Here is a 25,301-nt window from a genome sequence, read left to right on the forward strand (position 1 = left end):
TGATCGCTATAATGAACTCTGTCCCATGTAGAAGAAAAGAAGGGCAGCTAGTCCAATAGAGAGGGGGGAGGAGTTGATGGAAACAGCATCAATACTCAGCCCCAGGAGGATACAGGATGGCAATAGGGGGACTATAAGGGAAAATAGAGACAGACAGGAGTTACGGCCGCAGGGAACAGGGGATATATTAGTAGATCGCACTGTCACCAGGCAAAGGCAGGTTTATGTGATTGGAGACTCCCTACTGAGGAGATTAGACAGGCCTGTGACCAGGGCGGACCCAGAAAACAGAAGGGTGTGCTGTCTGCCAGGCGCTAAGATACGGGATGTGGACCTGCGGCTGAAAAGGATCCTAAAAGGAGCAGGTAAGAACCCCTTGATCGTCCTTCACGTAGGAACGAATGACACGGCTAGGTTCTCGCTAGAGAGAATCAAGGGAGATTATGCCAGGCTGGGGAAGACGCTTAAGGAAGTAGAGGCTCAGATTATCTTCAGTGGGATTCTGCCTGTTCCTAGAGAAGGACAGCAAAGGGCAGACAGAATTGTGAGGATAAATAGCTGGCTAAGGGAGTGGTGCTATAAGGAGGGCTTTGGGATGTATGGCCACTGGGAGGCTTTCGGGGACAGACAGCTGTTCTCACGGGATGGACTTCACCTGAGTAGGGAAGGAAATAGACTTCTGGGAGGGAGGCTGGCTCATCTCATCAAAAGGGCTTTAAACTAGGAACTTGGGGGAGACGGTTGGGAGATGTCCAGTTAATCTCCACGCCAGATTCCAACACTGAAAAAGAGGGCAAAGAGATAAGCACAGATATAGGTAGGGGTAGGGAATTGGACATGAGAAAGAGGGGGCGGATGGACAGTACGGGGTCCGTACCAAATTGCATATCTAATGGGAGAAAGGATAGACAGCATACGGTTAGATGTTTATACACGAATGCAAGAAGCCTAGGTAACAAAATGGAGGAATTGGAGCTCCTGGTCCAAGAAATGAAACCGGATATCGTAGGAATAACCGAAACATGGTGGAACGGTAGTCATGACTGGAGTACAGGTATGGAAGGGTATGTGCTGTTTAGGAATGACCGGAAAAAAGGTAAAGGTGGGGGTGTGGCATTGTATGTCAATAATGAGCTAAAATGTAAAGAAATAATAAGTGATGGAATGGATAAGACGGAGTCTGTATGGGCAAAAATTACACTGGGTAAAAGAACTACTAGAGCCTCCCCTGAGATAGTGCTTGGGGTGTGCTATAGACCGCCGGGATCTAGCCTGGATGCGGACAGAGAACTATTTAATGTTTTTAAGGAAGTAAAAACTAATAAGAGCTGTGTAATCATGGGGGACTTTAACTTCCCAGACATAGATTGGGGAACAAATGCTAGTAACAATAATAGGGCTCAGATGTTCCTAGACGTGCTAGCAGATGAATTCCTTCATCAAGTAGTAGCTGAACCGACGAGGGGGGATGCCATTTTAGATTTGGTGCTGGTGAGTAGTGAGGACCTCGTTGAGGAAATGGTTGTAGGGGACAACCTTGGCTCGAGTGACCATGAGCTAATTCAGTTTAAACTAAATGGAAGGATTAACACAAATAAAACTGTGACTAAGGTTTACGATTTCAAAAAGGCCAACTTTAATAAATTAAGGCAACTACTTAGGGAAGTGGATTGGGCTAACATACTTAGGGATCTAAAGGCAGATGACGCCTGGGATTATTTCAAGCTGAAGTTGCACGAGCTGTCCGAGGCCTGTATCCCGAGAAAGGGAAAACGGTTAGTAGGCAGGAGAATTAGACCCAGCTGGATGAGCGGGCATCTCAAAGGGGCGATTAAGAAAAAACAGAAAGCGTACAAACAATGGAAGAGGGGAGAGATCAGCAAGGAAACCTACCTTATTGAGGTCAGAGCATGTAGGGATGCAGTGAGAAAGGCCAAAAGCCGTGTAGAGTTGGACCTCGCGAGGGGAATTAAATCCAATAGTAAGAGGTTTTATAGCCATATAAATAGGAAGAAAACAAAGAAAGAGGAAGTGGGACCGCTGAAGAATGTAGATGGAGTGGAGATTAAGGATAATCTAGGCATGGCACAATATCTAAATGAATATTTTGCGTCGGTCTTTAATAAGGCTAATGAAGGGCTTAGGAATAGAGGGAGCAGGACAGAGGGGAATAAAGGAGGGGCGATTGACATTACAGTATCAGAGGTGGAAGCCAAACTTGACCAGCTAAATGGGACTAAATCGGGCGGACCGGATGATCTTCATCCTAGAATATTGAAGGAGCTGGCGCGAGAAATTGCAAGCCCCTTAGCGATAATTTTTAATGAATCTGTAAACTCGGGGGTGGTACCGTTGGACTGGAAAATAGCTAATGTGGTTCCTATTTTCAAGAAGGGGAAAAAAAGTGACCCGGGTAACTACAGGCCTGTTAGTTTAACTTCTGTAGTATGCAAGGTCTTGGAAAAAATTTTGAAGGAGAAAGTAGTTGAGGACCTTGAGGTGAATGGCAATTGGGACAAATTACAACATGGGTTTATGAAAGGCAGATCGTGCCAAACCAACCTGATCTCCTTCTTTGAGAAAGTAACAGACCTTCTAGATAAAGGAAATGCGGTGGATCTAATATACCTCGATTTTAGTAAAGCGTTTGATACTGTGCCGCATGAGGAATTATTGGTTAAATTAGAAAAGATGGGGATCGATATGAAAATCCAGAGGTGGATAAAGAACTGGTTAAAGGGGAGACTGCAGCGGGTAGTACTGAAAGGTGAACTGTCAGGTTGGAGGGAGGTCACCAGTGGGGTTCCTCAAGGTTCGGTTTTGGGTCCGATTTTATTTAATCTATTCATTACTGACCTCGGAACCGAATGTAGGAGTGGGCTGATAAAGTTTGCGGATGACACAAAGTTGGGAGGTATTGCCAATTCGGAGAAGGATCGGGATATTCTGCAGGGAGACTTGGATGACCTTGTAAATTGGAGTAATAATAATAGGATGAGATTTAATAGTGAGAAGTGTAAGGTGATGCATTTAGGGATGACTAACAAGAATTTTAGTTATAACCTGGGGACGCATAGGTTGGAAGTGACGGAGGAGGAGAAGGACCTCGGAGTCCTGGTTGATCGCAGGATGACTATGAGTCGGCAATGTGACGTGGCTGTGAAAAAAGCTAATGCGATCTTGGGATGCGTTAGGCGAGGTATTTCTAGTAGGGACAAGGAGGTGCTGCTTCCGTTATACAAGGCGCTGGTGAGACCTCATTTGGAGTACTGTGTGCAGTTCTGGTCTCCTATGTTTAAAAAGGATGAACTCAAACTGGAACGGGTACAGAGGAGGGCCACTAGGATGATCCGAGGAATGGAAAACCTTTCCTATGAAAGGAGACTCGAGGAGCTCGGTTTGTTTAGCCTAACCAAAAGAAGGCTGAGGGGGGATATGATTGCTCTCTTTAAATATATCAAAGGGATTAATACCAAGGAGGGAGAGGAATTATTTCAGCTCAGTACTAATGTGGACACGAGAACAAATGGATATAAACTGGCCGTGGGGAAGTTTAGGCTTGAAATTAGACGAAGGTTTCTAACCGTCAGAGGGGTAAAATTTTGGAACAGCCTTCCGAGGGAAACGGTGGGGGTGAAAGACCTCTCTGGCTTCAAGATTAGGCTTGATAAGTTTATGGAGGGAATGGTTTGATGGGATAACGTGATTTTAGTCAATTAGGCATTAACGTGCCATCGCTGCTAAAATGAGGGTCCGGCTGTAGAATCTTGCCTGTATGCTCGGGGTTCTACTGATCGCCATATTTGGGGTCGGGAAGGAATTTTCCTCCAGGGTAGATTGGCAGAGGCCCTGGAGGTTTTTCGCCTTCCTCTGCAGCATAGGGCAGGGGTCGCAGGCTGGAGGATTCTGTGTGGGTGGGTCAGCTTTTGTGGCCTGCATCATGCGGGAGGTCAGACTAGATGACCATATTGGTCCCTTCTGACCTTAAAGTCTATGAGTCTATGAGTCTATGTATACTCTTCCTTTGTAGGCTGATGGAAGTGAGCTATTTCACTGATATTTTCCTGGTACAATATTTTCTGAATAAACACACTTGGGTCCAAATTAACTAAACAATAATAATGTTTATGGGCCTGATCCTCAGTTGCTATCAACTAAAATACACTTCCATGGAACTGCACTGATTTCCAACAGCTGAGTATCTAGCCCTATGTTCTTAAAAGCACACACTGTAACTTCATGTTGCTCACACTTCAAACAAACAGCTACGATACATGGTACCTGTGGAGGCCAGCTTTATATTTTGCAAGGTCCCAAACTGTCACAGGAGGTAAACTAGGCCTTGCCTTCTGGTCCTATTGTCTGAAGTGTATATTAAGGTGACCTTAAAGTTGTCAAGTAAATGCAAGACTACAGCGCTACTCAAGGTAGCTTGTGCACCTCATATCACTTACCAGTCAGTACTTGTTTCTACAAATGCACCATTGTGCTGCTGTAAGTACAAATGGTGCATCTTATGTAAACCTTCTGATGTCAAAATCCCAGACAATATTGAGAAAATCGAGCCTGGAATGAATAGATCAGTAGAAAAGGGGTGGGTGTGTCTAAACTTTTGTTTTCTACTGAGATTGTCACTTGCTGATGGGGGTTTGTTTCACTGGGCACACCAATGGAGTTGGCAGGTGAATTTGGCCAGCAGCTCACTAAAGGGCTCAGTCATTCCCTGGGCGCTGAAGTGGGTGGGAGTTCTGTGACTCCCCTGAGCCTAATTTTTTTTAACTTGCTCATTCAAAGCTAATTTTAAGTGGAAGCAACAAGGAGGGATATTCTATGTAAAACAGATGCCAGCTGTTTCCTCTCCACCCTGCAGGAGGCCAAAATAGTGATGTTGTGAATAAAGTCAGTTGTTGCTTTATCCTCCTCAAAACAGGGCAAAACTGGGTCATCCAAAAAGTCACCCTGATCTGATTTGGTCCTTCCACTTCTCTTTAGAATCCTGTGAAAACTGCTGGGATATCACACAACTGGTTGTTAGCTCCACATCGCTTCCAGTGCACTTTCCTAGGGTGTGATCCTGTGAGTTGCTAAGCACCAGAAATCCCCACTGGAATCAATAGGCACTGCAGCACTCAATACTGCTCAGGACAAGTGCATTATTCTACCTGGGCTCTGACCTCCTTTTGTATAGGGAATTAAAAAATAATAATCAACATGTCATAATCTGAGCAAGCTATGTAGGGACAAATTAAACAATGCTAGTCCATCTCTATCTCCACAGAAATCAATAGGAGTCTTGGCACTTACTTCAAACAGTAAGCCTGATCCCACTTCCATTGTTATACTATTCCTTTTATTTGCAGAGCCTAGAGCATGAAAAATGGCGTGGACAGCTAAATTAAAAATTAGGGGCCTGATGCTGATCTCTCTGACACCAGCTTTACACCCATATCACCCCACTGGCTTCTCTAACGCTCTGCATGATTCACGCTGGTATAGATAAAATCAGAGGAAGGCCCAGCTGTTTTTTGCATACACAAAGGCTCATTTTGAGAACACTGGACAGAGTGAGGAAAAAGCCACCTGATCAAAGACAGGAGAAAAACAGACAACAAATATACCTGACTTCCCCACGCCGGCTCGACCAAAGATCGCCAGTTTCACTTCTGCACTTTTAGCCATGGTGGGAAAATGGAACGCTGGAGAATTCGCTGGATTACCCAAAATTGAGCAGACGGAAGGTTCCCAGGTCCCGTCTTCAGCTTCACCACGTCATTGTGACTTCTGCACAGAACCTTAAAGCGGTGTAATACAGTGAGTAGGCAGAAATCAGTCTCTTCCTAAATATTTCTTTATTTAAACCATACGCTAATGTCCTCAAACAAGGAGGTAACAATACTGACACCTTTGGTGTTTGTCACCATTCATGTAGAATATATATCACATTAGTTTTCTAGCTCAGCTGTTGAGACATGCCCCTGTGACACTTTGTTGAACAAAGGTTCTTATTCAATAATCTTCAGCGGTCAGCTCATAATGCCATATAAGGTTCCCTCTTACTTTTTTTTTAAGCCAGCTGGGATAGCTTATATTAAGTTACTACTTTTGGCCAAACTAACTTTAATGAATTTTATTTTACAGAATATATTTAAAAACCATACGTATTCATTAATCTATTTGCAGATAGTTGAACTCCCTTTCCCTTTCCCAAATCCTCAATTATTTCAAAGCCCCAATTACTCAGCAGCAGTTACTTAAAAGTCTTCAACAGTTCTAAATATTTGCACTTTGCCCATTCCAGTAAACAGAATCTTTACACAAAGTTCCTTGATGTTCTTTGTGTAAGATGACTCAGCTCAGACGTAAATATTCAGAAAAGCATAGGGCTAGAAAGGGACACTGAAGTTTCTCTTTATATATTTTTAAAGACCACATAAGAATGTTCCTACTACCTCTATTGCCCTGCTGTATGACATTCAGCGTGTTATGTCACCTCGCTCTCTGCCTCAATTTTCCCATCTGTGAATTTAAGGATAACTAAATTTACTTTCCTCTGTAAAGTGCTTTGAGATCTATGGACGAAGGCACTATAGATGATTAGTATTGTACCAATACTACCATTTAGTGTGGATAATTCATCTCACCAATTACACCATAGTATAATTTTACTTCTGTACACAGCATGTTTCACAAAAAATACCAATCTCTGTTTGTTAGAAAGGTTTGCCCATATTTCTATAGAAAGACATAAGATTATTTTAATCATAAATATCAGATATATTAATTGCTACATTAGCATTACCCACACTAAAGCAATAACACATTTCAAGCAACTTTGTGAAATAAAATAATGTTTTATTAAATTTTCTCCAGAATACAATATGTTGCACAAATCTTGTCCAATGTACTTTATTTAGAGAAGGACATGAATATATTTTTGAAATCTCATTCTTCTGGTTTATTTTGCAGAGGAGTAAACGGCAAGTCATATTCATCCCGTACAAGCATTTAGAAAGGCAAAATCTTTTATGAATTGTTTCATCTACCAGAAGAGAGACAGGACTTTAACTCCAAAAAATGCATACATTTGCCTTCCAATTTCTAACCTAATAAAGTCACAGTGGCATGCTTTGTCAAAAGCGAGTCATGTAAAATCATCTGTAGCAAGATTTGTTTTTCTTACTCCAGTTCCGCTCATGGAAGAAAGGCATAAATGTGATGCAGCCAATACATTCCTCTCACTTTCAGCTTTAGATAGGAAATGAAAAATGCTATAGTATGCTGGCAGAAGAAAGTACTTAAATCAATCTGTACTATATAATCCCTAGTTTTTATGGCTCTTGGGGTTTCTAATACACATAACTGCTGAGAACCCTAAAAACCGTCTTGCAGCTTGGGCCAGATTCTCACCTGGTGTGAACTGGAGTAGCTCTGAAGTCAATGGAGCTATGTCAATTTACACTGAGAATCTGACCCTTACTGTTTAAAGAGATGGACGCTTATTTCTGGATGACTATAAATGCACACTGTAAATTAGAGGGTTGCAAGTGTCCCTTTTCTATATTTACATGCCACCTTCCTCTAAAACACATGGGCTAGATGCCAATCTGGTCTATATGTGGAGTAACTCCATCAGTTTGATTTGTTCCTTATTTACACTACAGCAACTGAGTTGAGAATCTGAACCCCATATTTCTATATCGGAGCAAAAGAGAGAAAACAAGACAACGTGTTGCTATAAAACATACTCTCTCTAAGTAAAGATTGACATACTACTGGGTGTACTCTGGCTCCAAAAGAAATCCAATATTCATTTTCGTACTCAAATGTCATTGAAAAAAGTATGAATGCTGGTTTGTCACCGAGAACGTCTTAAAAAAACTATGAGCAAAGATTCCCTTCTCAATCAGGCCCATGCATTAAAATAAAAAAGGTATATTTGGTTTAAGTCAACCACACAACTGCCATCCCCACTTTAATAAACAAATACTAGTTTACACATTAATTTCTCTTCCGATTTTCCGTAGGTCTCTGCCTCAGTGTCGTTATCACAGCAAAAGAGCTGAGAGGCATATAGAGCAACAGTGTGATCTAAGGGATACTTTGGTTCTCTCTAGTTTTCTGACCTTCAGCTGGCAAATGTTTGGCTTTCCATATGTGATGAGCACATCAAGATAGTCCCTGAAATAATTACAGATCGCTGCTCCAAGCCCACTGCTGTCACTGATTAAATAATACAGTGCAACAGGTAATATTTTGCTTTCCTAATGAAAGGGCTGAAGGAATCCTCCCCCACTGCTGGGCAGATAGACAAGCTCACAATGTGCTTGCCACCTCGCTACTCTTGTTAAAATTATCAGCCAGGAGGGAACCCCAGAAGTAGAGGTGTCTCCCCTAATATCTTCCCATGCAGAATCCGGAGATGATCCCAGGAAGCCCATCCTCTTCTAGCTCTGCCCGATTTGGGGAATCGCCGAAGCGATAACCCGGTAACAATTAAGGAGCTTGTTTGTTGCTCTTGGCAAAGCACAAAGATAGCGGCTGGCTTCGCCAGGGTCCCTCTCTTGCTGCAGTAGCCCCTGGCTATGTGCGCTCTAGCCCTATTCAGCCAGATGCCTCTTCGTGCATCAAACTCACCTCTCCGCACCAGTAAAGCAGCACGAGGGTGACTTGGGAGGACGGGAATTCAGCCCTGGTCTTTGTTGCCGGCCGGCTCACCTAGCTGTGTGATCAGAGAAGGAAGCCGACCTCAGCCATCGTGGGTTGCCCGTAGTCTCCTTTCTCCCCCGGTCTAGTCCCTCTGCCGCAGAATGCGGAGACTTCACACAGCCCCAGGACCAGCTCTCCGCCGCTGCCTTCTCCTACCGGCTACGGCAGGCGCAGGAAAGCTCTCTGGCGCCCCCTGCAGGTGTTCCGGCGCTAGGACGCGGAATGGGCTGCAGCGAGACCAGCATTGAAGGATAAGGGGTGTGTAAAAGGTTGTGAGCATGAGGTGTTTAATCTACAGCACAGGGGCAGGTGAAATGGAGACTTCCCCCTTCTAAATGTGTAGCATCGGCACCGTGCCTACACGATCAAATGAAACCAAGATGCTGGCTTGAGCGGAACAAGGCGTGGTGTGCAAGAAAATGTGCGAGGGGCTGGTTCATGGGCTGGTAGTGGGAACTGTGACTAAACGCCTAACCCAAGTGGGAGAACCACGAGGGAGGAAATGCCGTGAATGTCTGTACCGGCCAGAAATGGAAGCTACAGAAAGGGTTTCTGCCTTAAAAGAAACTGAATCCAGAGACTTTAATGAATTTAAATGTATGCCAGGGCGAAAGCAGTAAACTTTAGTTCTCTGGGTTGAGCTTGCATCGAATGAAGTCAAATGGGAGTCTGATCATTGCCTTCAGTAGGACCAGGAACCAGACCTTAAGGAGAAAAGTTACAATCACTCCATGTGTTGCTAGATAAGGAATTTCAAGCTGTGTTCAAGTTTGGGCACACTAAGGTTCTGATTTACAGGACCATTGACGTAAGTGGCAGCTGTGGGTTCTCAGTACCTCTGAAAATCAGACCCTATGTAATAACAAAGCTCTAGCATCCAGTGGTGTTTACACTTTTTTCCTTTCAATCTGGCTAGGGACCACAACTATCCAATTAAAGAAAAAGAAGGCGTGTTGCAGTAAGGGCTTACTTTCATAGAACCTGATCCTACAACTACTTACTACCAGGAGCAGTGTTTACTACCAGGAGTAGTCCCTGAAAATAAACATGTGACCTTGTAATCAAAGGGTGGACAATGGCGCTAACTCATGTTAGTAAAGTTAGTCATAAGTGTTTACAAGATCATTCCTAATGGGACTACTCACAGTAGTAAGTACAGCATCTGATAGTAAACGTTTGTAAATCTGGCCTGTAGTCCTTCTATGCTAAATCATATGACTTGATTTGCTGCATATTAGATATCTTGGGCCAAATTCCTGTCTGGTGTAGATCTGATGGAGTTAGACCAGGGAGGAATGTGGCCCCTTAGGTTTTAGCTGTGTCCAATTTAAGAATATCCAGAACACAGCCCTTCCTTACAAACTGAGCCACTGAATTGTTTGTGACATTTGGCAAGTCACTTACCTTCTCTTAGTTTCTGTTTTTCCCCACTGTTAAATGAAGATAATGACACCTGCTAAGAGTGTTTGTTTTTCTAAGGTGCAAGACATGAAGGTCAGTCAGTGGTAGGGTTGAACTCACAATTTCCCAGCCCTGTACTTATTCCACTAGAAGACCACCTGGCTTTGGTGTAGGCGGGAAAACTACACCATGGTTGTCATCCTCCTCCTCCTGTGTCCAGGGTGAATTTTTTGCACACATGAAAAAAGGGCTTTTGAGATTTCACCCACTCAGCTATGAATAATCCAGTCCCTCCACGTTTTGCAAAGGTCAACATTCCAGGGGTTAAAAGAAAAGAAAAAACTCTTACAAAATGAACTAAGAAATGTAACCCAAAGTTTCTGGATGTTTGTTTTTTCACCCGTTTCGTTCAGCACTGTTCACAAGCATTCATCTGTGCCTTGTCAAGTTCTAGAAACGTGGAATAGTGAGGGAACTAGCTTTTGCCTGCCCTCTCTAGCCTAACAATAAAACAGTGTTAAGGCTGCTACAGCCACCTTCTTTCCTGGGCTGTAAACAATATCTAGTTTTTATGTAATTTTCCTCTATCAATCCCAAAGTATTTTACAAAGGAGGTAAGTGTCATTCATCTTATGTGTTACAGAGGGGAAACTGAGGCAAAGGGGCTTATTCAAGGCCATCTTTTAGGCTAGGGCCAGAGCTAGGAATAGAATCCAGGTCTCTAAATCTTAAGACAAAGGTTCTATCCACTGGATCACATCTATCTCCCTTTTTACTGACTTGTCCATTGATACAGGGATACCTTAGTAACAGCTGTAAACCAGAGGTAAAAGGTCCTCAAAGATCAGTGGGTGTTACTCCTGTGTTCTGGTTCCAACTCATCTCTAATGCAAATAAGTGAGATAAAATGGCAGTAAAGGCAATAATCCCCGTCTTCTTAGTGAGCAGAAGTTAAATACAAATTAATTTCACATTCAGCTCTTCCACAATGATTCAAGTCTCTCTCATGTAGAATAATAAGAGCACACTAGAAAATTAGGAGGCCAAGGCTTGCAGGGCGTAATCCTGAGAGGGACTGAGCACCAGGGCCGTAGCAACAAAGAACGTGGCCCCCTCCAAATGGTGGCCCCCTCCGAACATATGTCCGGGCGGGGCCCCTTACAATGCAGAAACTGGAATGTGGTATTTATTTTGCCACTTTTAGGGGCCCCCTTCCTTGCGGGGCCCCCTCCGGTCGGAGGGTACGGAGGGCGCTCACTACGCCTCTGCTGAGCACCCACAGCTCTGCTGTGTTCAATGGAAGCAGCAGACACGCAGCTCCTTCTCAGGATCAGCTCTTAAAATAGCTCGGCTGCTTATCGTACAAAGGCAGATAATTCAAAGGCAGATTTTAAAGCTGTGTTGCAGTTTATATTTTACTTGTTAAAAATAACTGCTGAGGCTTTAAACCTTCTCTCAACGTTTGGTTTACATAATTTAGATAAACTGGCTTTTCCATTCTCCTGTGCGAGTAACTGGTGCGTTTCTGTTTTACATATGGGGACGTACGTGTCAGTTTCAAGGGCTGGCATTTGGGTTCTGCGTCTGTGGAATTCACGCTACAGGGGGGTCATTGAGTTAGATGCTATGGCAGGATTGACAAACCAATGGGTAATTTCTTGACCACCAAAACCTTTTTGTAGCAGTGCAAGCTACAGTAGTAAGGGTAATTAAATCTCATGCTCCTGGTCATAAACTGATCACTGTGGGGAACAGGAAGGAATTTCTTTCATTCATGAACAACCCTGCATAGACTATATTCAAGATGAGCAGGAGTCCTTCTTCCCTTGCCATCATCAGAGGGTAGAGGTATAGGCCAATGCCGGAAACAGGAAGCCTGGCTTACTGTACCAGTAATCTGATCCAGCATGGCTTATCCTGTGTTTGACTGTGGGTGAAATCCTGACCCCACTGAAATCAGTGGGAGCTTTACCATTGATTTCACCTTTGGTGCAGGTCTCCTTGCTCCCCTTGGCAGGTAACATTGCACTTAAATGCTTTTGAAAATAGGATTTAGGCTCCTATGTCACCTAACCTATAGCTCCATCCAGGCAAGCAATCCCAGAATCAAAGCCACATATAAACCCAGGCATAAAGGTTTTGGGTGAGGACAATAGGAGGGCATGGGCTAAACCCCAGGTAAGACCCCAGGGTGATCCTGCAGTGAAGACATAGCCACAGGTGTATCCAACATGTTACCCAAAATGTATAGCTAGTGGAAGGAAAAATAGTAGTTACAGCATGAGGGGAAAATTGGGACCTGGAATTATCAGTTGCAATGGAGCATTGATGAGTGCACTTTTTGGGAACAGATGTTTAAAGAAGCACTGGTTAGAAACAGGTATTTAGCAGCCAAGCCTTCATCTGGGCTCTGAATACGGAAATTGTGGCCATGGAGATGTTCCCAATGGTAGGGGGAGGAGCAGAGACTCAAACTCAACCTCTTCAGTGCAGAATGATTTATTGGTATAAACAGACAGGAACAGGAATTAAAGCAATAAATAAAGACTCACACAAATATTTACTATTGTTGCCTGTGATAATCCTAGTGCTAGAGACAGTAGCTGGGAACGCTGCTTCTTCTTAGATGCTCATTCTTCTCCAGCATCAGTGACCTTATTTATAGCTTCATTGCTCTGAGGGGTGATTCTAGGCCCCATATAAGGGCTGAGCTTTTAGTGAACTCATAGCTGCAGGTATGGTGCAGCTGCTGTAGGAGCTATATTTTTCTCCCAAGAGAACCTCCCCATAGGTGAGTACAAACCTAGAGCAACAATCCTGACCTGTTTATAAGACGCTCATCAGAAGCAGCTACCCTGAATCAGCCTATATCAGCAGTACGGAATTTCAGACATGCCATGGTTCACCAGAAACCTCCATGGTCTGCTCTTCCACCCACTTATTAAACAGAGAGCAGCAGTGTCCCTAGAAGCGAACACTGGCCCAGACTCTCTACAGCTATACAAACCCCAAGGCAAAGCTAACCTCAGCCTCAGTATAAATTAAAGGGCTCTCTTCCCAACAGCTGCAGTTGATGTAAATAGCTCTGAATGACTCTATCACAATTTCAGTGCCATTCAATAACACTTTATTGCTATGACAAGCTATACAAGTGATGCCAAAGTCCAATGTATTTTTCCTCTGCCCGTCTGGATGATGTGTGTACAGGGCCTTAGCTATCATTTCTATTTTCTTATTATTTTCTTGAGGTATTTCCCCATTTGAAATAGGCAAACCAGAGGCTCTTGCTTCATGAATTGTGCAGATGATTTAGTGTGATGCTGCCCACCTGAGGGCAACACTTAAGGCAGGATGTGTAAATTGCACAGGATTGCTAGTGAGTTAGTATTTTTAAAGCAGGAGAATCAGTTGTATCTGATTGGGCTATAGGCTGCAACAACCAAAGGAGCAGCATCTTGCCATGGGGGATGGCTTTCAATATCTACAAACTGTGGGGCAAATCCTTCCCATGGGAGCACAGAAAAGCAGAGATAACGCTGATGTGTCCTCTGCCATAAGAAACATGCTGGGGAAAGCAGTCATCCAGGCAGGCCAGGAGTACAGATTCTCAAGTCCCCTTTGCTGGTGCATTAATCAACAGCAGCATACACCTGGAGCAGTACTTGCTGCTGAGTACAACACATGTTCTACCTGGGTTGATGGCTGGGTGGTCTCCCTAAGCCAGGGCTGGGGAACCTATGGCACATGGGCCAGATCCTGCCCGTTGCTTCATTTCATCCGGCCCACAGCAAGTCTCCGCACCCCCACCCCAGGCTGGAGCCGCAAGCACTGGCTTGCCCTACCATAGGCGGGAAGCCCCGAGCCTTGGCGCCACCCCACAGGGCTGGAGCCATGAGCGCCAGCTCGCCCCGCTGCGGGGGGAAGCCCCGAACTTCCGCGCACCTCCAGGCGGGTGAGTTGAACGTTTTATATTTCTCTCTCTCTCTCAAAAAAAAACCCACCCTAAATTAAGTTGCTTTTTACTTGTGTGTGGCCCGTGATTGATGTTTATTGTGGGTCAAGGGCCCAAGATAGAAAAAAGGTTCCCCACCCCTTCCCTAAGCAATAGACTGAGCTCATTTGGGGACTGGCTGGTTATTTTGCTCGCTCGTTCTCTCCTAGTATTCTCTCAAGTGCTGTGGAGATTCTCAGTTGGTAGTTGAGCAGCTGCTGAACACTATTTGGGGTTAATGTCTTAATCCAGATATTTGTAGCAATTACTAAAGGTACACATGGAAACGTTGAGATTGTTTTCTTCAGTTTCATCTTCCAAATGTTTCTGTGTTGGCTCAAGGCCCTGTACATAAATCTATTAAGATATGCTAATCTAGCTCAATGAAATATAGGGCTATCTTTGTCATTAAGTTATAGATGAACTTTGCTGGTAGTTTGGGTTGTAGTGATTATGAAGTATTGCTGGTTGACTTAATATTATATTCTCTCATATTTTCCCTTGTGGCTCATGTTACACAGAGTTTTTAATGATGTGATTCTTGAGTGTGTCCTTATGATTTATAACCTCTCTTATGCTCACTTTTCCCACTATTAAAAAAATCCAATACATATTTTACTTGGTTTTTAAATGCAAACTGTATCACTTTTATTAATAATAGTGTAATAATTAAGGTCCAGATTCTGCAAACACTTAGATATGTTTAACATTATACATGCCATGTGAGTAGTTACAAAGAGTTCAGTGGATTATTCTTGTGTAAAGTTAAGAATGTTTTAAGTGTTTGTCGGTTCTAGGCCTAAATCCCATTAGGAAATAAGCAACGTGGTAGCATTGTATCCCTAAAGCCAATAGAAACGCTGGATATTCAAGAAATGCAGGCTCACGTGGGCCCAGACACTGTATGACGTTGATTAAAAGAAACCTCAGCATTTAAAGTTGCTCTACTTTATGGTACAACGAAGTATCATAGTGGAATGCTGCACGACAGCAGTGTCAAGATTTGGAGCTTGGCTAAATTGAGAACTAGTGAGCAGCAAGTGGTGATGTAAATCTACCCCATACATGTGTTTGTGGACCATGCTGTCATGCACTAAACGTTTCATAGTGAGCTTTGATCGACTGCTGTTCAAACCACAGTAGATCAAAGCGCACTATGGAACTTTCAGTTTGCGGTAGCAGGATCCACGAGACCTTTTAGGTGAGGCAGGCTAGCGTGCTGTAAATGTTACACCCTATCCTGCTGCAAACTAACTCCCCATTTAGACAAGCCCCTTAGGCCCCCACATCCTGCATTGTGATCAGCGTGGGTGGACTGCTGCACCTGAGTGCACACAAACGCCAGGAGGTTATCTAATCAGGTATGTTTTAGTAGTGGAAAGTCTGCAAAGTCAAAGAACACAGCTCACTAAGACTACAATCTGCCCTGAATAATGGGGAGTGAGCAGAGTAGGTTTTGAACCGTGGCTCAGTCACAATTTTGTCCCTGGTTTTCTCCTTGCTTAATGGGGCGGGGGAGGAGAATAGGTAGTGCCAGCCCTTTTCCTGGTGTATCTTACTTCTCCCTCTGGGTCAGTTCAGCTGCACTAGCTGTGGCCTAGATCATATGGATAGGTGTCACTTATTGCATTTCCATTGATCTAAAATTGATGTATACTTGAGCACATACGTGTGAAGAAACAGGAATTGAATGAAACATACTTAAAAGGCTCTTATAAGTAATTACAATGACAAGATAAATGTAAAATAGATAATTTTTTTTCCTGAAGGATGCCATGTTTTATGAAAAGGTAATATGTTAAACAGTTAGCGAAATTATCTACATAGTATGCTCTACTAATCTAGTTAGTATTATGCTAATATAATATAGTTTTATACCACAGGATCCTTAATAAATCAGTAGGTTTTTTTCTTGCCTTCATTTCAGTAATTTATGATAAATAGGACTAAGTATTGAAGTAGGCAGAGAATTACAAACATTTGTAAAGTTTGTAACAAATGTACAAAACCAGACTTTTATCAGGAGTGCTGCATGCAGCACTTGCTGTCTTAATTTCTTGCAGATGTATCCATGCATCTTGAAAGGGCCAGTGCTTTTTCAAGGGAGATCATCATTAATTCATTTTCTATTCATATTAACTAATGCTAGTTATACTTATACTTTCTTTGCCAGTATTATGACTGCACCCGGTGGGGCCATGGGTATCTGACTGCAATTTATTATTATTAAATGTTCATGTTTTTTAGTGGAACTGGTCACTGATGGCAAGAACATCTGGAATTCACTCTTTTCCTGATGTTACCTCCCCCTGTTTAATCAAGACCTGGGGGGGGGGGGGGGGGGGAGAGTGAGGGAAGAGGAAGGAATTGCTGCCAGTTTTCTTGAACATATAGTAGAGCTTTGGAGAATATTTAGTCAGGCTGTATGTTAAGGGTACATTATCAATAGTTTATAAAGATTAATAATTAACTAATAAATGTTTTAATAAATGGTTAATCAATTGTAATAACCAACAGGTTAATAGCTTCCTTGTAACCATGGCTAATGACCAACTGTACGATCTTAGGCAAATGTGCATAACCATGTGTAACATACTGCTCATGTCCATAACGTGCTTATAAAAGGATAATAAATGTTATAAACAATTTACAAATGTATCCTTGATTTAAAATTACAGAATATTAAGTAGCATGCATAGTGAAAACATTTTAAAGGGGGTACTATCAGGTTCAACATCATATATGTCATCATCAGGATTAATCCCAAAGGAATGTAGCCTCCTTACATATGGAGCATGCCGAGAGCAAGCTCTAAGTGGGTCCTTAAAACAGTCTGGATGTTCAGTCTATGTCTGTCACTGGTTATCTTATTGCAGCACTGACCAACCCTGTAGTGATATTCCATGGTAAACACACTTCGTAATTTGTTGGGGTTCCATCCTAACAATATGCCTGGCCTATAAAGGGTTAATGGAGGCCTAGGGAGGCTGTGAGAAAAGCAGCCAATAGGAGAGGGGCTGCGAGGAGCAGCCTATCCAGGCTGGGCAGGCCAATATAAAAAGAACTGTAGGACAGAGCAGAGGCAGTTGCTCCCTGGAGCTTGAGGAAGGAAGACTGCCTGCCTTGCAGGAGGAAGAAAGCTAGCACCTTGGACAGAGTAGTGCTAAGCAGGATCAAGGGAATGAGAGCAAGCTCCCAGCTGACTGCTGGCATGCTAAGGCCCTGAGATAAGGGCAGAGATGGTGCTGGGGCTGTGGGGAAGTGGCCCAGGGAAGTAGACTGAGAGGTTTGAGGAGACGCAGCACATGGCTGCCATCTATAGGACTGGCTGGGACCCAGAATAGTGGGTGACTAAGTTCCCTCTAAGCTGCACAGCCATGCAGCAGGCTATAAAGGGCCATGCAGCCACAGGGGCCTGGAGTGGAGAGAGGTAGAGGGTGGGTGGGGACTGGCAAGGGGAGTGAGTTGGGGCATGCAGGGCTGCCATGGGCCTCTCCCCCGGCCCCAGAGCTCGCTGCTTCCGGCGGGGGGAGAGGGGCCCCTCCCCTGGAGCTCGCTGCTGCCGGCGATGAGAGGGCTGGGGGGAGTCCTCTGGCCTCAGCCCTGGGGCAGCCTGCACCCCCAACTCCTCATCTGCAGCCCCACATCACAGCCCACAACCCCAGCTGGAGCCATCACCCCTCCGCACCTCAACGCTCTGCCCCAGCCCTGAGCCCCCTCCCACACTCTGAATTCCTCAGCCCCACCCCCACCACACATCACCTCCATATTGATGCACATAATAAAATTCATTCTGTACATGGATAAAAAAATTAGAGGGAACATTGGTGGGCGGGCCTGGGTCCCCCCCTCACCCCACTTGCCACTGAGGAAGTGGCTAGACCATTGGACTGCGGTACATTCCCCTGAAGGGGGGACCATAGAGTGCAGCACAGCCAGAGGGCTGTGTCCTTGGACCACCACAGGTTCAGGGATAGAGGTGACAGCAGGTGAGACACCACCAGAAGAGGGCGTAGAGCTAATTCCCAGGACAGCCAGCAGGAGGCACCGCAATGGTGAGTCGCACCCCGTCACTATGCCCATACCAGGAAAGCTGTTGAAATCAAAGCAGTGCTGATGGAGGCGGTTGCTGGGTATACAAAGCATTTCAAATTACTTAATCATTTACTTAATAATACCTAGATTTTATTACAACTAAAAGTGATTTTTAAAATCATTATAGTGGTTGTACTTAAGAATTTCTTCTGCTTCTACGTCAAACTATTTTGATCATTCTTTAACATGTCCTTTGGCAAAACCCATCTTGTTGAAACCTCACTATACATTCAATGAGAATGAACAGCTAATCCCATGTCAGTGGTCAGTTCAGATTACTTTTATTATAGATAGTTGGTAATGGGGACTATAGTTAGGGTCGCTCAATATTTCCCACGATAAGAAATTTTCCATGATGCTTTTCTTCCCCTGGCTGAACGTTTTTTGTTTTGTTGTGTTTTGTGTTTTTGTTTCAGTAAAAACGATTCAGCCATTTCAGAGAATGAGACTAGGGAAAAATTCATTTTTTACCCATTTTAACAAAGTGGTAAGGATTTTTTCAGAAGCTCTAGTGCCTCCAAGCTTTGGAGCTGGGATTTGAAGTTTGAAGGGGGTCACCCTGGTGTCAGGGATGTGCGTTTTCTTCTCGCATGAAAACAAACAAACAAACAAAAAACATTCAACTTTTGGCCAAGTTACAAGCCATTGAAAAAATCTGTTTGCACATAGAATCATAGACTCATAGAAATATAGGGCTGGAAAGGACTTTGAGAGGTCACCAAGTCCAGTCCCTTGTACTGTGGCAGGACCAAATTAACCTAGACCGGGGTAGTCAATAGGCAGATCACTGGTCCAATCTAAACCACCAGGCGCTTTTGAACGGACCCTAAAATCTATTTATTTACTTATCATTATTATTTTTTAATTATTTTCTCTGAAGACTGGACCTTGACTATACTTTGACCAAGAAATTTGGACCTTGCCAAAAAATAATTGACTACCCCGACCTAGACCATCCCTGACAGATGTTTATCCAACCTGTGTTTTTTAAAAACCTCCCAGGGTGCGGCTTCCACAACCTCCCTTAGAAGCCTATTCTAGAACTTATCTGCCTTTATAATTAGAAAGCTTTTCCTAATATCTAACCTGAATCTCTCTTGCTGCAAATTAAGCCCATTACTTCTTGTCCAGCCTTCAGTGGATATGGAGAACAATTGATCACAGTCCTCTTTAGAACCGTCCTTACATATTTGAAGACTGTTCTCCTTCAGTCTTCTTTTCTGAAGGTTAAACAAGCCCAGTTTTTTTTTTTTTTTTAACTTTTCCTCATAGGTCAGGTTTTCTAAATTTTCATCATTTTTTGTTGCTGTCTTCTGGACACTCTCCAATTTCTCCACATCTTTCCTAAAGTGTGATGCCCAGAACTGGACATAGTACTCCAGCTAAGGCCTCACCAGTGCTGAGTAGAGTGGGACAATTACCTCCCAGGTCTTCTGTATGACACTCCTGTTAATACACCCCAGAATATTTGCCTTTTTTGTACCTGCATCACATTGTTGACTCATGTTCAACTTGTGATCCACTATAACCCCCAGATCCTTTTCAGCATTACTACTACCTAGCCAGTTATTCCCCACTTTGTAGCTGTCCATTTGACTTTTCCTTCTTAAATGAAGTTCTTTGCACTTATCTTTATTAAATTTCATCTTGTTGAATTCAGACTAGTTCTCCAATTTGTGAAGATCATTTTGAATTGTACTCCTGGCCTCCAAAGTGTTTGCAGTTCCTCCCAGCTTGGTATCATCTGCAAATTTGAGAAGCGTATTCCCGACTCTATTATCCAAGACACTGATGAAAATATTCAATAATAGACCCAGGACTGACCCCTGTGAAACAACACTACATACGCCCTCTCAATTTGACAGCGAACCATCAATAACTGCGCTTTGAATATGGTCTTTCAACCAGTTGTGCACCCAACTTATAGTAATTTCATCTAGACCACATTTCCCTAGTTTGGTTATGAGAACGTTATTTGGGACTGTGTCAAAAGCCTTACTAAAGTCAAGATATATCACATCTACTGCTTCCCCCCATCCATTAGGCCAGTAACCTTGTCAAAGAAGGAAAGTAGATTGGTTCGCCATGATTTGTTCTTGACAAATCCATGCCCGCTATTCCTTCTAACCCTCATGCTCAGTAGAATTTTGTTAAAGGTTGATAGCTAAATTCTCTGTTTGCACATGCTGAGGAGAGATTTGTTAGAGATTGACTTCTAAATTCTGTGAAGATTTGTCAGCACTGAGCATGCTCCAGTTCTGCTTGGCTTTTGCATGTGACGGGACTGTGCATACGCTGTCTTCAGAGTGTTTGAGCATGCTCTGTCTATGGCTACAGGGCCTGAACAGAAATTTCCCTGCAATTGCTGCTCTGGGCTGCTATGGTGCCAGGCACCAGAACTGAGAACAGCATGACTGACTCTCTAGTCACGTGCTTTCAATGCTTCTGCTGGTGTCCAGGCGGTGAGGAGAAGAAGGAAGCAGACTGACACAGAATACAGTGTCTTAAGGTATATGGGGGGATGAGGATGGGACATAAGGAGAGGGGATTGCAGGAGCTAGAGAGTGGGGAGAAGCAATGGGGTTGGGGGGGAACAATAGCCAGAAGGGGGGGAAAGTAGTGAGATCCAGAAGCCAGTGGGGAATTTTTGATAGGAGCTGATTGAGGGGAAGGGGAGAGTTATGGGAGATACAAAAGTGCAGATGGGAGGAGGATGATAGGAAGCGGGGGAGTGGGACATAAGTTGGCAGGAGGAGGGGCGCAGAAGTGTCTATGAACACTAGAGCACATGCCCCTCAACAACCTTGAATTAATCCCAATTCTCTACATTCCTGTACTAACGGCAAATAGTTGTGTAACTCACTGGTAATGTACGTGTTTCATCCCCCTTTGCACACTCAGACTACTGCTGCTCTCAATATTTCAAGTGGTAGATGTCTGTGCTGTAGATCAAACCAGTCCAAACTCTGTTGATGACACAATTTGGGGGGGTCAATATAGTTCCACATAATGGAATTTCTGTTTTTCAGGTTTTTTGGGGGTTTTTTAAATAGGAAATTACATTTTAAACAGAACTACATTAAAAAAATGTTATGATTGCAAAGTCAAGCACTCCAAAGTTACAAAATGCCAGAATTAAGGTTGTCCGTGCAGCCTTTATTTGCCCCTTTATGTGTATGCATTATGATATAATCTTTAACTACATGATCCATATTTTTTTTCCACAGGACCACTGTCTCATTCCATGAATGAGAGTTATTCAATATTTTTTTTAATCTCCTCATTCAATATGTGGCCTAGGTGCTCTGGGGATGAATCAGGGTTGTATAGGGAAGGAGGCTGTTGTCTGTATGATCCCTGCTCCATTTGTTGCAGATGCTGGAAGGTGTGCACCTTATTGTGGTTGCCAGGAGATGGAGGGCCTAAGCCTGCCCAAAGCTAAAAGCTCTACTCCATGGGGGAGGGGCCATTGACTCTAGGCCACAAGTAAATACCAGGGACAACAAATGGAAAACAGGGACAGGAGTGAAGGTCAAAAGGAAAAAAATCAGGGAACTGGAAGGGGATACTGAGCAGAGAACCCCCAGCAGTGCTCTTTGGTCCTCAAAGGCATCTAAGGAGTCAGTGAACACTGCTCAGAGGAATGCTGCTCAGAGGCACTTCTTCAAAAGGATTGGAAATAGGCCCCACAAGAGCATACACACCCCCGTCCAACTTTCTCCTCCTGGCGTGATGGATGGCCATCTTGGCCAGTGCCCGGAGGAAGTTGATGAGGAGTTCTCGCAACTTTGTGGGGCCACAGATGGGGTGTGTGTAAATAAGGAGGTGCAGGGAGAACTGCAGCCAGAACCCCAGTAAGAGGTTCTGAGGAGCCAGAAGAGGGGCTTCAGTCTGAAGCATCCTATGTAGATACGTGCAAGGGTCTCCCTCTCTCCACAGAAGGGATAAATGAACCACATCAGCCACCAACTGATATCCGTGGTCGGCCATGGAGCCAGAATGGAGTGCAGGTTCGCCCACTGGGATTCCTCACCCTCCTCAGGTAGCAGCAGGTCCCACCACTTTGTATTGTGGTGAGACATGAGGACAAGGAAGTAGGTGGTATGAAGCACAAGAATGTACAGATGGTCTCGGGATGCAGTTTGGAGGTGAACTGGCTGAATATTTTTCCGTTGACTTAGGTTGCTTGTCAGGGGAAGCTGGCAGGGCTTGCAGGGCAGGGACCTAATGATGAGTTCCAGAGGGCCAGAGATGAGGTATCCACAGGAAGCACCCTCCCACATGACCCACTCAAGAAAAGTGAGAGATGTGGGAGGCAAGGTTGCCTTCACCTCCTGGAGCAAATGAAGGGACATGCAGGGTGGGCAGCCCCATGCGCTGGCCAAGTGCCATGAGGTCCACCCAGTTCCTCTGATCATAGTCCAGGAGGTCTCTGATTCTGGTGGTGCCAGCCAAGACCAACCTCTGGTACATCATGGGGGAACTCTAGCACCTGCACATGGAGGTGGGGGTTATGTAGTCGGAGTTCTATGAAGAGATCCTCCCCCTTGATGGCTGCTATGGACCTGGTTGTTGAAACTAGCTTCCGGGTCCTGAGGAGGTCCTGGTAAAAGACCAGCAGTCAGAGAGGTATTGGGGGAGACACCACAGGTGGAGATAAAAGAGCTGCCTGTCATATTGGAGCACTGAGAGGCAGCGGAGGAAGGCGTGTGCCAGCATGCTCCACGTTGGCCTACCTGCACTGTAAAGGAGTCTCTGCAGAGGCAGAAGGCGTGAACCTGGCTACAGACACAGAGCAGGCCCTGTCCGCCCTCTCCCAGGGGGAGGCTCAGATCACCCACAGAGACCAGCTAGAAAAACTTCAGAATCTTCTGCTGGAGACTGGCCAGAGTCCCTGGGGGCAGGCTTAGGGTGTTGAACCGATGCCAGAACATGGACGGGACTAACTGGTTGATCACTGGTGCCCTCTCCTGAAGGGAAAGGCTCCGGAGCTGGCCCATTCACCTCCCCAACCAGTCAGACACCCTGGCCTCTAGGTCAATCGCATTTTCCAGTGGGGAGGGATTGGTGGCAGAAAGGTACATGGCCAGATAGAGCAGTGGACCTGTGCCCCACTGGATGGCATGGAGCACAGGTGAGAGGTAGCCCACCTGCCACCCATCTCTGACCATCAGGCAAGAGTTCCTGACCCAGTTGACCCAACTGGAGGAGGCTGCCAAATAAATGGCTTTGCAAGCCTCTACCTGTGCCAGATCTCCCAGGTCCTGGGCCATGAGGAGCTCATTGTCAGCATACACTGATAGGACCACAGACCATCCAGCTCCCAAAGTACCAACCCTATCATCCTCTTGCAGAGAAGACAGAGGAAGGGCTTGATAGCAATGGTCTAGAGCTGGACAGACAACAGACAGGCCTGATGTACCCTTGACAGAAGGTGACAAGTTCAGTCAAGGCCCAGTTGAGCTTGATCAGACATTCCACCGTGGCTTACAGCACCTGGAGAAACCCCACAAAGTGGGGCCCAAAGATAAATGCCCACAGAGTGCCCTTGAGATACCTGTGATCCAACCTGTCAAATGCCTTCTCCTGGTCCAGGGATAGGAGGATGAGTGACAGACCATCCCTACATGCTAGATGGAGTAGGTCCCAGACCAGATAGAAGTTACTGAAGACAGTCCAGCCTGGGATGGCATAGGTCTGCTCAGGGTGGATCACATCCACCAGCATGGACCCCAGCTGCAACGAGATGGCTTTCATTACAACTTTGTAGTCCATGCTCAGGAGCAAAAGATGGCACCAGGTCCTTCGGTCGTGGAGGTACACCTTCTTAGGCAGCAGGGCAAGCATGGCCTGCCTACATTATGGGGGAGCACCCCTATCCTCAAGGACTCAGCCCAGGTGATGGTGATGTCCTGCCCAAAGATGGCCCACAAAGCATGATAGAACTCCCAGGTCAGCTGGTCAATGCCTGGAGATTCATTGGAAGGCTTCTGAGAATTCTGCCAGAGTGAGAGGTTACTGTAGCTGGTTCTGGTCACCCGCACTGATGTAGGGCATTCATCCCACAGGACCCTGCAAGCATTGGTGTTGGTTGGATCCAAGGAGAACAGGGGGCATAGATGGTCATGGCCTTTCCCTGGATCCTTGTGGGGATGCTGTCCTCCACTAGGAGGCGGGTGATATTCTATTTTGGCATCACTCCTTTTCTTTAGGGTGTAGAAGAAGCAGGAGCCATGATCCAGCTCCTGAAGGAGATGGATGCAGGATCGAATGAAGTTACTCCAGACCTGATGGCTGCTGAGGGCCCAGAGCTCATCCAGCTTCTTCTGATGCTCTTTCCAGAGGGATAGATCCCCAGGGCAAGCAGCCAGGCTCCTCTCTGGCTCCAAAACATCCAACTCCAGCTGTTCTATTGCTGTATCCCTTCTCTGGCTGGTCCCCGGGTGTAGTCACGGCAGAAGAGATGGGCATGGGCCTTTCCCACATGCCTCTGCCGGGCCCTCCAGAACTCTTGGAAGGACACTGCAAAACCCACTTACTCCAACAGGCTGTTACTGAAATGCCAGTAGGTCAGCCCTAGTGGCTCAGGTGTCAGCAAGGCCATGATGGCCACTGGAATGTGGTCTGAGAATCGGGTAATGATGCTCGAGGAGTGGGCATGCAAGATGTGAAATCGAGAAAGATAGATGCAGTCCATCCAGGAGTGGCACAACCATGTGTCTTCCACATGGACATAAGTGAAGGTGGTGGTGTCTGGGAGGTGGTTGCGCCAGACATCCACAGGGAGTGATGATCAACAATCTCCCTGAGGACACCCATGGTAGCCGGCACTTCTTTGTCACAAGGAAGTCCCACGTGTCCAGGGTGATGTTAGAATCCCCGCCCAGGACCAGCCCCTTGCGAGGGTACAAAGTGGTGAGGAAGGCAGACGCCTGGCAATAGAAGCGCACCCACTCTGGGCACAGCATCAGGACAGAGATGTTAACCAGGTTGAGAATCCCCTCCACGCAGACCCAGAGGTCCAGTAGGCATCCCAGCCTGACCTCAGCAGCCCCTCGGGCCATAGGTCCAGGGAGAACAGTGTGGCTACACCACCCAAGAGTGTGGT

The 25,301-nt window shown here is 45.2% G+C and overlaps 1 protein-coding gene across 2 annotated transcripts in view; it reads right to left on the bottom strand.

Annotated features, from left to right (window-relative positions):
• The window catches only part of RERG (RAS like estrogen regulated growth inhibitor), a 114,837-nt gene extending 109,158 nt beyond the window's left edge, over positions 1-5,679 (bottom strand). For both annotated transcript variants that reach the window (XM_065423680.1, XM_065423679.1), the window contains exon 1: positions 5,619-5,679. In XM_065423680.1, coding sequence (XP_065279752.1) covers positions 5,619-5,679 — 61 coding nt within the window. The remainder of the gene's footprint in view (positions 1-5,618) is intronic.
• Between the last annotated feature and the right edge of the window lie 19,622 nt (positions 5,680-25,301).

This window comes from Emys orbicularis, chromosome 1 (assembly GCF_028017835.1).
Source record: "Emys orbicularis isolate rEmyOrb1 chromosome 1, rEmyOrb1.hap1, whole genome shotgun sequence".
Taxonomy (NCBI): domain Eukaryota; kingdom Metazoa; phylum Chordata; order Testudines; family Emydidae; genus Emys; species Emys orbicularis.